Source organism: Ursus arctos, unplaced genomic scaffold (genome assembly GCF_023065955.2).
Source record: "Ursus arctos isolate Adak ecotype North America unplaced genomic scaffold, UrsArc2.0 scaffold_1, whole genome shotgun sequence".
Lineage (NCBI taxonomy): Eukaryota > Metazoa > Chordata > Mammalia > Carnivora > Ursidae > Ursus > Ursus arctos.
In genome coordinates, this window is record NW_026622763.1 from 24109132 (window position 1) to 24126930 (window position 17799).

Here is a 17799-nt window from a genome sequence, read left to right on the forward strand (position 1 = left end):
TTTGATGATGCAGCCACACAAAAATGAATTCTAAACACTCTACAGACTCATGTATATCACTTTCCACCTCACCACAACTCTCAAAATAAAGCTTCTTGCTTACAGATGTTCAGTGCTGTTAACCGGTTGAAAAGATCACAGAGATAATGTCACCAATACAAACATGTAGTATTGGTATTTAACCAGGATAAGGATGATACAGAGACTCTTAGATACCAGATGTCTCTTTGCTTCCCCTTAAAAGACATTAAGGTTATATTTGTTCATCATATAGTTTGAAAGTGTGTAAATATGAAAATCTTTGGTTAACTTTTTATATCAGTATGGTTACAGCACGATACTCCAGTCAAGATTAAAGTTAGAGCTCAGGAGCTGCAGATAGTTTAGAAGGGAAAGAATTGGGAGCCACTGACTGTCAGTAGTCAGTATGGTGGTATTTCCTCAGAGAACACTTTAATGAATCTGGGCAGGAGAAGTCATCTTAATGTGAGGATTCATTTAACACATTCATTCTTCCTTATTTCTATAAATTACACAGTAAGTTGTATTTATGTTATTTATTATATTGTTGAAAGTTTACTTTATTGCAGGGAAAAGAGGAACTTTCTTTTAATGAGTAAATCTCAGTTGGTCACCAATACAATTTCTTGTTCCTTTGATAGTCCTTTTAATTCAAATATAATTCAGGTATAATAGTATACTTACTTCATACAGAAACTACTTATATACATTGTCTATCACAGTGAAAGCAAAAACTATACTAAAAAAATCAAAGACCAATGGACCTTTCAAAAACATAAAAAGAATATTAGAAAAACAATGACTTGTGTAACTTTTTTCCTTTTTCCTTGAATATATTATTACCTGCTTTCAAAGATATAAATAAACTATGTGAAACAACTTCAAATGTTTTATACACTTGGTAGTGACCAGAGAGATGGAATATATCTCATCTAAGTAACTATCTAGAGACCCTAAGTTTAGAACAGTTTTGTAATTATGTGGTAGAAAGTTCTACAGCAGAAAGTAACTAGCTTTTACTTAGTTTTTCTTTAGTGCAAGCCTAAGGATTTTGAACTCAATTGTCAAGGCCAATCATGGCAACTATCCACTGAGATTTGAGGAAATTATCATGATTGACTATAAGCATCTTCAACTTGACAGGACAGTATTGGAGTGACCCGTGGAGTGAACTATAAAAGACTATCAAGAATAAGTTTACTGATTGTTCATTACAACCAAGGTTACCAAGGATAGCTAAATGTATATACACATATACGTACATATACATATGCCATATACGTACATATATACATGTATATTATATACATATCTCTGTGTATGTATGTATCTGGCACCTAACCATGCCAATCACAGTTTGAGTCAAAGTATAATTGGTAGTTATTTTAAGGCTATACCTAAGAGCATACTAAATGATTAGTAGAACAAACGAATGATTTATATCGGAAAAATCTCACTTTTAAGGAATGTTCAGCATTTTAATACTGACAAAGATTAATCCTTTAAAGGTAAGATTTTAGTTATTGATTGGCATTCTGCAAACTTGCCCATTTTTCCTTCTAATTTGGTGATATATCCAGTCAAAATCATGCTGAATGTTACTTATACATGTCCCTATTACATGAGAAGTGTAATTTTTCTGCAAGTAAGAAAATTTAAAACAAACGCTAACACAAATTGCTGATGATGTCATTCTAAATGTAATAGTTAAAGAGACATACTCAAGACAATGTAACAATTTTTGTTGTATTTTTAAAGATTTTGTAAAAGTATCAGAAGATAATACTTAAGGTCTCACTTCAGTTTTCAAGGTCTGGGATTTAAGGAGCTCTAAATTCTAAATTCCCACATTCACCAATGTACTCACGACAGTCATCAGGCTCATCAGATCCATCGCCACAGTCATCCACAGTGTCACATTTCCACCAGAATGGAATACATTTATCAGTTTTGCACCGAAACTTGAAAAAGAAAAAAAAGATAGAAAAAACGGTTGAAGAACCCTACCCCAATATAAAATGGATATTAAAAAACTCACCAGGGCAGAGCAGCCTAGCCTACTCTTTTGCTGCAGATGTGAGCTATAGTGGTCTTAGAGCATTCCACAGTGGGGAATAAATGCACAACAAGCAGCAAAATGATCTGCCAGGAAAGCACATTGTTCGGGAAAACCTCCTGGGATTCTGAAGCACAGACAAGCCTATCCATTTACATATGATCTATGGCTGCTCTTGTGCCACAACAACAGAGCTATGTAGTTGCTACTGAGACCATGTGGCCAGCAAATTTAAAATATTTATTATCTGAGCCTTTACAGAAAGCTTGCCAAATGCTGAAAAGGACTAAAAATCACCAGAAATATCAGGAAAAGTTATCCTGGATTAATTGAAAAGTTGAATTAATTTAGTTAAGTTGAATTAAGTTAATTGAATTGCATTTTCTTAGGAATCTCAGACAATTTGATTAACGTCTCTCTGTCTCTATTCCTTAGCCACCAAATGAGGAGCTAAAGATAATCTGGATGATCCTTTCAGGCACTGTTATGCTATTATTCCATGGAACTTTCTGAACATACTGCCTTTAGCCACAATGAATATCTGTCCAAATAAATTTTAAGAATATTTCTTTAAAGCAGTTAAAACTGGTACAGTTATTTTCAGTTTTCAGAATTCCTAATAAATATACATGATCTTTGAGGATAAAGAAGATAAATTGTCGTAACTAGAAAACGGGTACAAAAATTGCAGTAGATAGTTAAACAGGCAAAGAAGACTATTTAAAACCATTGCAATAGGAGAGAGAGAACGAACTGAACTCCACTGAAAAAAAAGGAAGGGGGTGGGTTTAAGCTCAGGGGTAAACTAATGGAAAAGTATGGAGGATGTTGGTCAACATGATTGGGCTGTCTGTATTTGCTAGGTGATACTTATCAAAGCTGGGCTCCTACCATCCCATAGAGACTGAGACAGGCATGGATCATCTTTCTTGATGATTAAATCTCTAGGGGATGGTTCCCAGTCCTTGAGGAAGACATTCCTAGGCTATAAAACTGGCAAGAAGCTGGGAGAAAATTTACATCTCAAAGGGGCGGAGAAATAATTCGCAATCGCAAGTTTTCTAAAGTAAATTCTCTAAGAAAAGGGACTCAGGGACCTACAGTCAGGAAGAAACTGTCTAAAGTTTAGTCAAGCTGAGGAGTGTTAAGACTATCTCGGTCAGTGACTTACCACCCTATGCTACATCCTCCCCTACAATGCCTGGCAAAGAACCTAGCAAGTAATAGGTACCTCTAATTTAAAATGAACATTTGCATATCAAAACGTGGTAAAAAAATAAGGCTGCAACAGATTTTTTTTGCTGAATATTTTTTTGAATAATATATATTTTTAAATAAAACACTTAAGAAAACCACTGTAATAAAACTTATTCTTAAGATTATAAAAAAAAAACCCTATTCACTCACATATTTATTAGTGGTTTTATTTTCAAAGATTTATTTATTTATTTTAGAAAGAGAGCCTGAGCACAAGTGGGGGGAGGGGTAGAGGAAGAGGGAGAGAGCAGAGAACCAGACTCCCCACTGAGTGGGGCTTGATCCCAAGATGCTGAGATCATGACCTGAGCCTAAACCAAGAGTTGGAAGTTAAACCAACTGAGCCACCCAGACTCCCCTATTAATGTGTTTTATTTGTTCTATCATCCTTTCCATTTAAAATAGTTAAAAATCGTAAGAAAAGAAATTCTATTTATTACAGAAGTAAGAAGTTTTTTAACTCCTTTCTTTTGAAATAAACCATCAAATGGAAGATTAGTAACAGAGAAACTAGTTGAACATGTTATATCGTAGTATTTACCTATAAGCTATTTAGTACACATGTAACATGTTGCTAGAAAAATATTTCAGAAGGTTATTACTGGATTTTTTATAAGAAAGGTGATCTGAATTCAAATTCTTCTCCTGAAACAGAGCACAGAATTATTGTTCCTACTAAACTTCACTATTGGCCAAATGTACAAAGACCAAGAAAACTCAGTACATTTACTCCTTAGTTGATCCCAGACCACAAACCAACCCTTTTCAGTTTTAAGCTTATTCTCTATAAAATAAAAGAAACTAAAGAAAATCACACTTTACACATAGAGAGTATATACATCTAAAATAGTTGCCATTAAAAATTTACTTTAAAATATTAAAACCAAGCAATAAAGTTTAGTAAGTTTCTTCTAGCACTATCACATTGTTTTCTTCTTTATTTCAACAGAAATTCAGTGAAAAGCATATATCACAAAATTCATCTGGAATTGAAAATGTTTGATAATTTTCTAAAATTCATTAGTTTTCTTTTTGAACCGTTTCTGTTGTAATTCCCATGTGAGGACCTGAAAGCAAGGTGACATTTACTTGACATTCTATATGCCAGACAGATCGGTAACATAGAAAAATACAGTCTAGGTTCAATTTTGTCTAATGAAATGGATTACCAAGCTAAAGATTTGTTCATTTAAAGTACTCTTACTTTCTTTAAGTAAGAGAAAATTTGATGCTAGCTTTTGCTGAATCTCTCTGGATACCATGAAGTTGATTCAAGGCAGATCTACATTATTTTCTAAATAACAGTGCGAGGTTCCCCCCCTCCCCCCAGCATTAATATGGGAGGGAATACAGCACTGTGAATCCAAGGGAAGATCTGACTGGTCCTCTGATTTTCCCCTACTTGCTTAGCCTGTGGTCATGTCATCTGTGGTGGTTTTTATAAATTACCACAGGAAAAATATTACCTTTATAGATAGTGACTGTCTGGGGATATAAGGCTAACTCTGAAAGCAATTGCCCTGAACATTAAACATTTCTAGTCATTACAGTATATCAAAGTACATTAGCAAGAGGATTTCATGTCTCCTGAGTATATTCAAAGCCTTCCCAATCAAGATTTGAAAAATATCTAAAATGCATATTTTAAAACTCACTACATATGCCTGATTTAAATAAACACCAACTGTTGGAATTATATATGACATGACGATTGTGCTTGCCATTTCATTTTTAATAAGAACATAAAAAGGTTTTGAGCTAAGAGAAGGCCAGGGTAAAATATACTTATTATGTTACTTTTTATGCTAATCAATATTTTATTCAATACTCTCAAAGGAAAATTTCTTCTATTTTGTGTCTGGGCTTCATTTTTTTCATACTTAAATACAGTAACTTAAAAAAGATAAATGATAAATATAAAGCATTCTTCATGGTAAATGTTCTCCAAGACTAATATCTTCATAAAATAAATTGCAAACTGCAATTATTACCCACAAGAAGAAGCTATAAAGAAACTACTAAATACATGTCTATTAAAACGGATACAAATGTAAAATGAAAATCCTGCATACACAAGTGAGGTTTACTTGCGATAGAAAAAGTCTCCATTTAAAAACTATGTAAGGCTATTTTTAAATTTACTTTTTATTGGAAAATAAAAATGATTTAAATTTAATATTTGAAGTAGTAAGTGCTATAATAATTGGATTTAATCTTGATTTTTACCAGATATTCATGTTCATTTTCAATTCTAGTAGAATTCTTACTGGCGTGATTTTCCTATGTTATTTTTCTAAAAATCAATGCTATTCAGGGGATATATCTTTGGTTGCACTCATAAGATGTTAAAAAATAAAAAATCCTGTAGTAAGATAAATTTAAAATGTAACATTTTTATCAGAATGCTAAATGGTATGATTCTGAAATACTTGGATTATTTGCTTCATTTCAATTTCAAACCTCACTGAAAATTGTGTTTCTACGAACTGACTTTTCTCCAAGAAGCGTAGAGTAGATAGGTTTTTTTCTCTCACTACATCAGGAAAAAAAAATCAGCAGTAAATGGCTGCATAAACCCTAAGCCTTACTGGGATAACCACTAATGGATTGCATTAACTGTTCTTCATTAACTTTTTCATAAAAATGAAACAAAGGAAGTGAGAACACTTTTTTTCAGGAAGTATTGCTGACAACAAAGATATCTGATCCACAATTTGTGCTGTTATTGTTAGTGTTCTGTCTTGCTATTGTTGAATTTTTTAAATTAAAAAAAAAAACATGTAAAAACACTCTTGGGGTATTTAAAAGTTATATATATTTTAATCATATCATCAATGATACCAAATTGGGAGACAGTATAATTATATGAATAATACTTTTCTGGGTTGATTTACGTATTCATTTAATTGATCTGATTTTTTTTTGGCATTGAATAAACATAATTATAGGTTTTCTTATATAATAATTTGAAATGTTTTATTCCCTTTATGATTACAGGAGGGCTGATGTTTTGAGATGTTCATCTGCGTGTCAAGCAGTCTTTGGCTTTGCTCTATTTCTGGTTGTCTAGTGAGGCTCTCCACACTGTATGTGGCTTAGGCAGGCATCATCACTTCTACTAAGTCACCTAAGGCCACAGTGTTAGGCACCAACAGAGGGACTCTTGGACCCCACCCCCTACACCCCCCTGCAAGGGACCGAGGTTATTTCAGAATAACCTCGAGTTTAAACTGGAAATTTGTCTAAACTAAACAGTACTAACAGGAATTATATTTAGAAAATTTTAAGAACCTGAAATTTCTCCCTTAAATTTTTTCTCTAGGAATAATTAGGTTGCTTTTCTGGCCTCTCATAGTGACTTAAATTTCTAGTTCTCTAAAGATAATGTATTTTGTTTACACAAATACTTGGGGGGTTATAATTAAAACAATACAGTTTGTAAAGAAAGAAGAAACTGTGGCCTGTTCTTCCAATTACACATCAGAATACCGATGGCAGCTCACACTAATTGCACACGTATCCTTAAGTGTGTTCTAGTCGCACTCCAGGAGGAGGGCAATAATAACATTTACTATGTGCCGGAAACTTCTCCCATTTAATCTCCATAATAATGGCCTGAAAATATTAGCATTTCCATTGAAAAGATGAGAAAACTGAGGCATCACAAGGGTAAGTAACAAACCCAAGATTATTCAGCCAATTTCTAGCAGAGTCAGAGTTACAGTCCCAGTGGCTTCGGAGTCTGTGTCCTTAACCACTACACATACTGGCTACCTCAAAGCAGTTTGATGTTTTGCATTGTACTTTAATGGTGATACTCATAGTGAAAACTTGAGAAGCTGAGTGAGCTAGTATTCTCTGCTCCATTCTGAAAATATGCACACTCAAAGAGGAATTCAGTGTTTTGCCAGGAAGTCACTGCTAGAAGTGGAAACCAGCAGATTCAAAACACAGAATTCTAAGAACCAATTTTAGTTATTTTCAAAACAAATCGTAGTTTCTTTGACAATTTTATCCTACATAACAGAGTGACTCAAATATAAAAAAATCAAATCTTATAATGTCATATGACTATTATCCAAAATTCGGAAGTAGTTATATCAAGTCCATGTAACTAACTTTCATTGAGTATGCATTTTAATATCTTTACTAGAGATAATTACTTGTTGAATAAAAAGAGGTTTTTAGAAGGAAACTATTTAGATCATATAATTTTTCAATAAAAAAAATCCAGAAAATTATTTTTCTCCAATTCTTCTTTTCCGTATCACTTTCAGGGTTGTTTTTGTTTTTCTTTTTGGCCTCTACTTGTATCTCCTATTTCTTAAGGTCTCATTCTCAAGATACACATCGTTTTTCCCTTACTCTATGACCCTCTATATGATGTATGGAATGGTCATCATGCTATGCTAAACAACCAAAAAATGACGTTTCAAAATGGCTTAAGCCAATAAACAAAATACAGGCAAAACCTTTATAACAGCTTGATGATACATCTCACGAAATGCTTTCTAGACCTCCACTCACCTGACTGGCTGTGCAGTTGGATAAGCAAGTCCTATTGTCAGCTGCAAGATAGAAGTTGGTGGGACACGCACAGGTATGAGTCTTTCCAGGGGCTAAAAGGCACAGATGACTGCAACCGCCGTTATTTATCATACAGAGATGTTTGGAGACTACAGATGAGAAAGAAACAGCAAAACAGAAAAATCAAGATCAAAATATAATATGGGATTAGAGACAGGGCATTTAAACTTCATTTAACTTGTAGAACCTTGTAATCAAGAAGTCATCAAGGTCATAAATTTAATTGTATTTTGTTGTAAATTCTATTCATTGCCCAATGGCATTCATTTTACCAATAAATAATTTTGAGGATGTAGTTCCACAAAAACAAACATTTTAGTAGAAAAAAATTGTCCATCAGAAAAATATAGACTAGAAGCATTTTGGATGAAGACATACATATGTTTAGAAATATAAATGCAAAATAAAACAATGAAACAATGATCTACAACTAATAGTGTAGTGGCTTTGTTTTGTAAGCCAAATAGTGTTTAAAGCAAAATAATTGAACTTTTATTCCATAAGGCCTGATAGAATTCCTACTAGACATATGTTTAAAAAGCTTGATATGTTTCTCATTTTTAGAGCCCCAGAGATACTTAAACATAATTCCTTTCACCCAGCATTCCAGAAAGTAAGGATCCTATAACTATGTTGTAAAGAAATAATTTCAAGAATGCATTCTCTACTTCTTTAACTACATTTACTGTCATTTCAACTTAATATTTCAACAAATTAATAATTCTCTGTACTATTATTGAGCTTCTAATCATATTTCTTAAGAGACATACTTGAAATCAGCTGAATTCATCCTATACAGTTATGCTAAATAATGAAAGCTGGTACTCTTTCTCAAAAAAAAATTTACGCTTTACCATGGAGGAAACAAAAATGGAATGCTACTAAAAGATGTTGATGCGCTTATGGAAATCATGGAAAGAATAATTACCATCAGGTTGTCTATAAGAATGATACACCTGGATATCTGTGATGGCATGCCATGAGTTAATCAGTGAGAGTCTGTCTGCTCCAGAGGTTTTATGGGCACGGCTGAGTGACTTGGTTTTCCCATCAGTCCAGTAGATGTAGTCTTCAAACAATGTTAGTGCAATCACCCCTGGAATATCTTGATTAGGGACTGTAATAGGAGATGGTAAGATTAATGTTCAGTCTTGGAAGACTGCCAGTTAAAATATTCAATACTACATGGGCTGACAGATACAACTGCTACAGAACTTCATGTGAATAATTGCTGTGACAACCTGTCAGGCCAGCAAGGTTCTTTATTACCGGTTAAGAGAATGCAGGATCTGGCGCAGGAGTTTACTTTGCTGAGAGTTTGCCTGATTCGACCACTGGGAAGAAGTGAATGCAATCCTGCTCACGAGTAATGGCTGTTTCACCAGAAACAAATACCATCCAATATTTAAAAAAAAAAAAAAGTATATATATCCATCCAGTTGCTCCCAACTTAAAGCCTTACATCTACAGGTCACTGACTGTTTTCTCCCACTTCCAAATTGATTAAATTATATATCCAGGACGAAATGTTTATCTACCTGGAGACAGAGTGACTATAAGACTACTATAAACTATTTTAGTCTCTGAGATTTTATGAGTATTTTTAATGCAAGATGAGCTGGGATAGGGATGGAGGAAAATAAGTGTGACAGACAACAATGTATTAGGCAGATTTAACAGTCATAAAACTGTTTAGTTGAAGGTTAAAATTATTTCATAATTATATTTTCATTATAGGACTAAGCTTAAGTATAAATAGATTGAGCATCACAAATGTGAATTTTTCATTCAAGAGATTCCAGGGTCCTATCAGGCACATGAGATATGATAATTTTTTTTGGTGATTTAAGGTTAAGTAACTTTAAAATGTGATAGAGTTTTCTTCAAAAAAAGTTTTAAAAGCTATCAATAAAGAAAATGGAAATTCCTTATTTGCATGAGCATTACAATGTTTCTCCATATTTATTTCCAGATCTACTTTAAGAAATTCTGAGAAACTGTTCATTAATGAAAAAAAAGTACTGTAAGTCCAGGAATAAGTACTTTTTTATAAATTGGATTTTCAATACTGAGAATTAATGTTTGGCATATTCCTCATTCAGGAGTAATGACAAACTATCAAAATTTCAAATGCAATTTGATATTTTTATTCAGCTGGGTCAACTGTGATCAGAGAATTTACCATGACACAGAGAAAGTAGAAATAAAAGCAAATAGGTGACACTTTAAACCACTGACTACTATCAATGTAGGGTCTAGCCAGAAATCCATCTCAGAACAGATATTATGCCTATGAAGGAAGTAAAACTCAAAAAAAAAATCCATATGTGTACACTTTTGAGGCAAGTACTCAAACTGAATAATCTGTGTACTCCTATAGACATGGAGCCTATTGCAAGAATGACAAGCGGAATTGGATAGAAAGATGAAGAGGATACTGTACCAGAATGAATCATATCTGAGGTATTACACAAACTATTCCCACCTTCCCTTTTTGGCTGTATAAATTCATTCCAGAAAGATAAAACAAATGTGGCAAAATGTTAACAACCAGGTGAATCTTGGTGATGGGTGATTGAAACAGTCTTTCAACATATGCGTATGTTTGGAAATCTTCAAAATAAAATGAAAATTGGCAGAAAAAGTTGAAACTCCCAGAAAGATTCAATTCGGATTTCCTTAGATGCAGAAGAAATAATTAGATTATTAAATATGGACTCAAAAAGTTAATCATCATTTTAAAAAATCTCAGTTCACCAGAGATTCAATTAATTTATACACAAAAAGTGGAGTTATTGTATGAATTTGCCTATTAACATCTCTAACGTTGCATAGTCTTTTAAATTATTCAGCAAGTAACTTATAGCTGACATTTGTTAAGTATTCTGGTACCAGAAAGTTGGCAGTGATTTTCAATAGGTGGGGGGAAGCAATTCTGGCCCCACAACAAAGAATGATCAGGCCCAAATATTAATAGTTCTGAGGTTATGAAACCCTGCAGTAGGATATCTACTTTATACACCTTATTTTATTGAATATGCATCATTCTATTGCATAGTAGTGGACAGATAAGAAAGCTAAGATCTGGAAAATTTAAGTATCTTGACCAAAGAGGGGGATTAAACACTAGTAAATGCAGGTATTGGTATTTAAATCTAAATCAGACTCTGGTTGCTGAGTTCTTTGCCATTTTACCTAATAGCACTGCTTTCAAGAAAGCCAGCCTCGTAGGCTAAAGTACTGTTATAAACTGAATTGTTTCCTCCTCTTCTAAATTTGTATGCTGAAACCCTAGCCCCCAGGATAACTGTATTTGGAGACAGATAAGAGTGGGGTCCTAATCCAATATGACCAGTGTCCTTATAAGAAGAGAGAAGCAGAGACACCAGGAAAGTACATATACAGAGAAAAGGTCATGTGAAGACATAGCAAGAAGACAGCCATCTACAAGCCAAGGAGAGAGGCCTCAGGAGAAACCACACTTGCCACCACCTTGGTCTTGGACTTGCAGCCTCTATAGTTGTGAGAAAATAAACTTTTGTTTAAGCCACCCAGCTTGTGGTACTTTGTATGGCAGCCTTAGCAAAATAATACAAGTATATAAAGCAATAAGACTGATTTCATATGCTCCATGTGAAAGTGGGTGGGGCAGAAGGGGAGGGAGAGGGACAAGTAGACTCTACACTGAGCATGGAGCCTGACTCTGGGCTTCATTCCAGGACCCTGAGAGCATTCCCTGAGATGAAACCAAGAGTCAGATGCTTAACTGACTGAGCCACCCAGGCACCCTGAAAGTCAGTTTATTTAATTACTTGATTGAATTACATTATATTTTCAGACATGGGGCAATTTAAGTACTGGACAAGTTTGCTATCTCTAAGCTTGTAGTGACTACCCACCAGAAAAATCTCTATCAGATAATCAATACAAATTAATGGAGATCAGAAAGGTGAACTCTTACTCTAGAAGAAAGATGGCACAGAGTGGAATGTACAGAAAATGTAGAAAAGGTCAAGGTGAAGAAAATTAGTCCATTTGCCCAAAGTGACCATCTGTTTGATTTAATCCCTTGTTTGATATTGGTGTAAAGAACTGGACTGTCACTCTTAGCTTTATAAGCCCCTCCCAGGAGTGCTCATTTGGCAAACATGTTTAAATTCCAAACACCATCACATACAACCACCAGAGTATTTCTTCTATGGAAAACAAAGTAAAAACCCCAACTTATGTTAACAAGGGGAAATCCAGTTCCACATATCTAACACTATAGTAGTTCCAACAATCTATTCTCTAAGAGATGGTGAAAAATTCACTTAATACCACAAACAAAGCCAATGAAAATCAAGCCAAACAAAAGAAAGCAAAACAAACAAAATCTTTTTATATTGCCTTTCTAGGAGTTTAGCTCACAACTCGGCAGTACTCCTTATTTTTTCTTGAGGACTTAATCCTCTCCAACAAGTTATTTGACTATTTGCTTAAGCTTCTGTGAAAAAAAAAAAAGCCATATATTAACTGCTAAATGATAAGTATAAATAAATGAATGCCATGTTTGCTTTTCCATCAACAGATGAAGAATTCAGCCCACACGGAGGCTAAATGAGATGTTCTTTTTTTTTTTTAAGATTTTATTTATTTATTTGACAGAGAGAGAGGCAGCCAGCCAGAGAAGGAACACAAGCAGGGGGAGTAGGAGAGGAAGAAGCAGGCTCCCAGCGGAGGAGCCTGATGTGGGACTCGATCCCATGACTCTGGGATCACGCCCCGGGCCAAAGGCAGACGCTTAACAACTGAGCCACCCAGGCGCCCCTAAATGAGATGTTCTGAGCCAAATCATCATATATTTTGGTATAAGAAACTTTCCGGATTCAGAATGAGAAAAATAAAATTGCTTATTTTTGGTAGTCTCCCTATTTATTTTCTTATTTTTACTTTGTAAATATGTCTGTTTATATGTATACATGCATTCATATATTACATATGTATACATTTGTAATATATCTATTATACATATAATTATATATGTATATTCATATATAATTCATAATAAGTATATAATAATAAAGTCCCTATAAACATAAACATGGAATGTGATGGCATGAGAAAAACATTTAACAAATTCACTGAGATGCGACTGTGTTTATGGAAAAAGTAGTCAATGTTTTCTCAAAATAATAATAGCTATCCTTTTTAAGAGAAAAATAATATGATCAATTATCATATATAAGACTGCACTTCCTTAATTAAAAGAGAAATGTGAAAAATAAGGCACATTTCATTTACAGGTATTCAGTAGACATAAAAAAAGAAAAAAACAGAACGATTGTGTGGGCTGTAGTTTAATAGGTATTTATTATATATTTTAAAGCTGCTTTCTGCAGTTAAGTCTCTATTCTGGATAACAGCATTATTTATTTTACTATTTCCAGCATTTCACTCAAGTACTAGGCTCCTAATTTTTATCTTATAGACCAAATCTATCAGAATAAAGAAGTTGGTATTTGGCAAAAAAATACATCAAAGAAATACCCCTTATGGAGGTTTTCCTTTTTAGTCAAGTTGGATGCTATCCTATTAACATTCCTAGTAATTACGACAAATAGAAAAGGTGGCAATCCAGAATATGCTTTTGGCTTAACCATTGTCTCACAGAGTTATTCTATTACAATACTTTTGATTATTGATTTTTTTTTACAGCATTCATCATGTTAAACAAGTGTATTCCTGGATAATATCATTCTAATTTTGTATTTCAACTTACCTAGTTTAAATACTTAACAAAATGTACCAATTACTCAGTGTCCATCTTTCATAGAGTTAAAATGTGGTAATTGGTGCTATGGGTAGGATATAATATTGGGATAATGGCAGATTCAGCATGACTTTGGTGGGTTAAAATAGAAATTTCACTAGAGGTGCTCTCTCTCTCTCGTTTTCCTTATATCTCTTCCAAGATTTTCTTTAAGAATTAAGCGTGATTTTAAAATATTACTTTATAGGCAGTGATCCCTGTAATTTATTATTTTAAAATTACTATAAAAACTTTAGCAATATTTTCTAAAGTAAAACAAAGTTCATAGAACACAACCACCAATTCAGTAATTATTATTATGAATAAATCAAAATTACAGAGTAACTTGAGCATTACTATTTTTTTCTTTTTTTGAGTATAAAGAATTTGTGTATTGTTTGGAAGAAAATACCCAAATGGTTGTCACTATATGACTGATTAGGTTTGGAAATTTAATCTAAAAATTTAAAGTAAGCAAGGAATATCAAACAAAAGGTGAAATTTTGTTAACTTTTTCTTTTTTAATGTATTTTAAGACTCCCATTGTCTTATTCTTGGTGCCATTTTCCTAAGTAAAAGTTCATATTCCTTTATACCTGAAATACTGCAAAATTATTCTAACTTTTTAAATTGTTTTTAATCTCTTCCAATCTCTTTTGTGTCAGGCAGGTTTCCTGTAGTAAACAGAAAATACATTTTTAAATGATAAAAGATTTTAATAAATGAATTATTACGGAGGTGTGGGCATGGTCAATGGACTGATGATGGATTATTTTTTCCTTTGCCTGTTATCAGAATCTGGTGAAAGCTATAGCTAAGGGAAAGGAACCACACAATAAGAGCAGTGATCATTCAGTGGAGGAGCTCGGCCAATGCCAGACCACTGTGGTTGGGCCTGAGGGAAAGGAAATAAATATTCCAACGTCTTCCTTCATCCACCATTTAATTTCCTGGCCATCCCATGGATACAATTCAACCAGAAGTCAGAAGATGACAGAGCCTGGGTGATGCATTCCACAGAAGTCTGCATTCTAGCATTTAGAACATGGCAAAGAAGTAAAGGCAGGATAACCCAGAACTCGATTCAGTAAATATTTCCTATTTTTTTTTTAAATCTCACTTATCTCGTCCCTAATCAAATACCATCAATGACACGCATTCCTTAGGCAGTATGGTGCAAACATTTGAGCTTGACTAAAACACCATCTGTCTTCACAAGAGAGGATCAAGATGCTTAGTAATCCTCTAGTCTGAGAGACCCTGATACTAACCATTTCTCCTGACATCCTTCTAGAAAAATAATATACACCAAGCTATGTAGAGAAGTTAGGGCATAAATTAATGGAGCAGAGCATGAAAACCAAAAAATGGAAGAAACGAAACAAAGAAAAACAATTAGCATTGAAAAAATGAGGGGAGATTAAAGTAAGGCTGCAGAAAAAATATAAACACACGATAAAAGTAGATGACGGAAGAAAATGGTTAAGTGCCAAAAAAAGTGGGAGATCCAAAGCAGTGGTCAGTAAGTGGGTGGATAATGATTTTTAGTTTATGAAAAGCTACAGAGAAAAGTGGGTGGGAAAATGGCCCCAATATACTAATTTCCAGACAATGACTGCTGAGCTAGTAGCTATCGCTACAAACACCCCATCAAAAAGAATGTGTTTTGTATAACTACAGGGCAAAGGACATTTATTCTTTGTCAGTAATTATGCATCCCTTTCAGTGTTATTGATTGCAGAGTCCTTTTTTTTTTTAATAACTATTTCCTCAAAACCATCTATAAAAAGATATGGGGGCGCCTGGGTGGCTCAGTCGTTAAGCGTCTGCCTCTGGCTCAGGGCGTGATCCCGGAGTCCTGGGATCGAGCCCCACATCAGGCTCCTCTGCTATGAGCCTGCTTCTTCCTCTCCCACTCCCCCTGCTTGTGTTCCCTCTCTCATTGGCTGTCTCTCTCTCTGTCAAATAAATAAATAAAATCTTTAAAAAAAAAAAAGATATGAAATATTCCCTTTAATATTTGCATCCATGAACATTTTCCCTGCCTACTCTTCAATGCAAACCTGCTTAATTGTAATAGTATTAGAAAAAAAATTTTAGTCAAATGGATCCAAAATTCATTGTTCAAAGTGAATAAAGGCATTAAGAAATGGCAAGAACACTAAGGATAGCCAACATTTCCAAATACTATGATAGAATTTCAAATTTATTTTTTCCCATATAAACACAATCTTTGAAAAAGTTCATCCATCAGTGAAACTTTAAATGGGATAAGAAATAAGTTTCTTCTATTCAGTAAATGCCATAGTGAATAGCAGATCTCAGTTGCTACTACCTGGGAGTATATTAAATGAGACTGTCTTTTAAATACACTGAACAAATATTCAAACAATACTTTTATGTCCCCCCTTAATGCATTAGTTTATACTGGGACACTTAAATGTATAATTTTTTGAAACAAATGTAATGTGTGATGGCAAATATAGAAATTAATGCCATATTTAGAGTTCTTTAAAGTCATTCATAAGAGGCTAAAGGCATACTTTGTCCATCCTTTTCTAGTATTTTTTGCTTCTTTTTCTTGACCTTGTCACTTCAAATAATATGTACTCTCTATATAGATTAAGAATATGTGGTCTATAGGGGCGCCTGGGTGGCACAGTGGTTAAGCGTCTGCCTTCGGCTCAGGGCGTGATCCTGGCGTTATGGGATCAAGCCCCACATCAGGCTCCTCCGTTATGAGCCTGCTTCTTCCTCTCCCACTCCCCCTGCTTGTGTTCCCTCTCTCGCTGGCTGTCTCTATCTCTGTCAAATAAATAAATAAAATCTTTAAAAAAAAAAAAAAAGAATATGTGGTCTATATAAATCAACCACTTCCTGGTCTCACCTACATATTTTTAAAGTTATTCATAACAGAAGTCAAGTATGGTCATTTCAATATTTAACATCTGAAAGAGTATTCCTGTTAAGGAATGTGAGAATTTATAAAGCAGACAATGTGAATTGTCATACATTTATTTTGAAAACTAGACTATGCCTATAAGTATTATCTCTTGATCAGGACACTGCTCTCCAGTCTCTAAACAAAGCAACATTGCTCTGTGCACTTGGTAAACATATAGTCCTGTTGCTTTGAAAGGCTCTGAATTTTTCTGCTGGGGATACAAACCTTCATAGACATTTGGCAATCTGTTTTCAGAGCCGATGACCAATACTAAATACAGGAGTTACCATATTGCACACACACATGCAACAGGAATGTGTTTGTTTGAGAGTCCTAATGATAGCTGAAGCCTTAAAACAAAACAAAACAAAACAAAAAAACAAAACACACTTTGCCTTTGGGACAGATATCAACAGAGCCATTTACATGAATTTAGTATCTGGTCTTCCCACATTCCTACAGTTATAAATATGGTTCTAGAATAAAAACAGAGAAGAATGTCACATATTTCAAGCATTTTAAAACATGTTCTAGGTAGTCTTAGGAATAAGTAGGAGTAGGTGAGGGAATTGATAGAACAGTCTCTGTCCCAGTCCCAACCCAACTAAATTCCTTTAAGAAGATCCCTGATTAAATAGAAGCTCCATTTTCTGGATAAAAACATTGAACCATACTGTGGCAAAGCAACTTGCTTAAATTAGAGAGCAACCTGGACCAAGGCCGGATCTACTGATTTCCAATACCCCACTGCCTCCAGTTTAAGATAGATCAGATTGTTGAAAGTGGCTGAAAACTCATGCTAAGGTAATATTTAAAATTTCCCATTTAAAAAAATATATGGGTCATATGTGGCATTTGCAAAATAATAATCTATTTAAACATATACACAATTTAATGTAACATGTCCTATTCAAGGAACAAAACCGAAAGACATGATTGACACTGAAATTCTAAGACTTTTTAGAAATGGCAGTTAATTTCAATTTATTTTACTGTTTCAGGAACATTTCTATAGTAACTGAATTGTATTTTGCTCCCTTCCATTAACTTTTATTGTATTGTAAACAGCAGCACATCAACACCGTTGGCATAAAATAGGCTGTGAAGTCTGCTGTTTGTAATGGACTGTGAACGATAGAGATT

At 34.0% G+C, this 17799-nt stretch overlaps 1 protein-coding gene across 1 annotated transcript in view; it reads right to left on the reverse strand.

The window, feature by feature from the left end:
- LRP1B (LDL receptor related protein 1B) overlaps positions 1-17799 on the reverse strand; it is a 1450575-nt gene that overhangs the window by 189588 nt on the left and 1243188 nt on the right. The window contains exons 61-63 of the mRNA XM_057306380.1: positions 8850-9038; positions 7862-8010; positions 1889-1982 (exon numbers count right to left, since the gene is read on the reverse strand). Of these exons, the coding sequence (XP_057162363.1) occupies positions 1889-1982; positions 7862-8010; positions 8850-9038 (432 nt within the window). The remainder of the gene's footprint in view (positions 1-1888; positions 1983-7861; positions 8011-8849; positions 9039-17799) is intronic.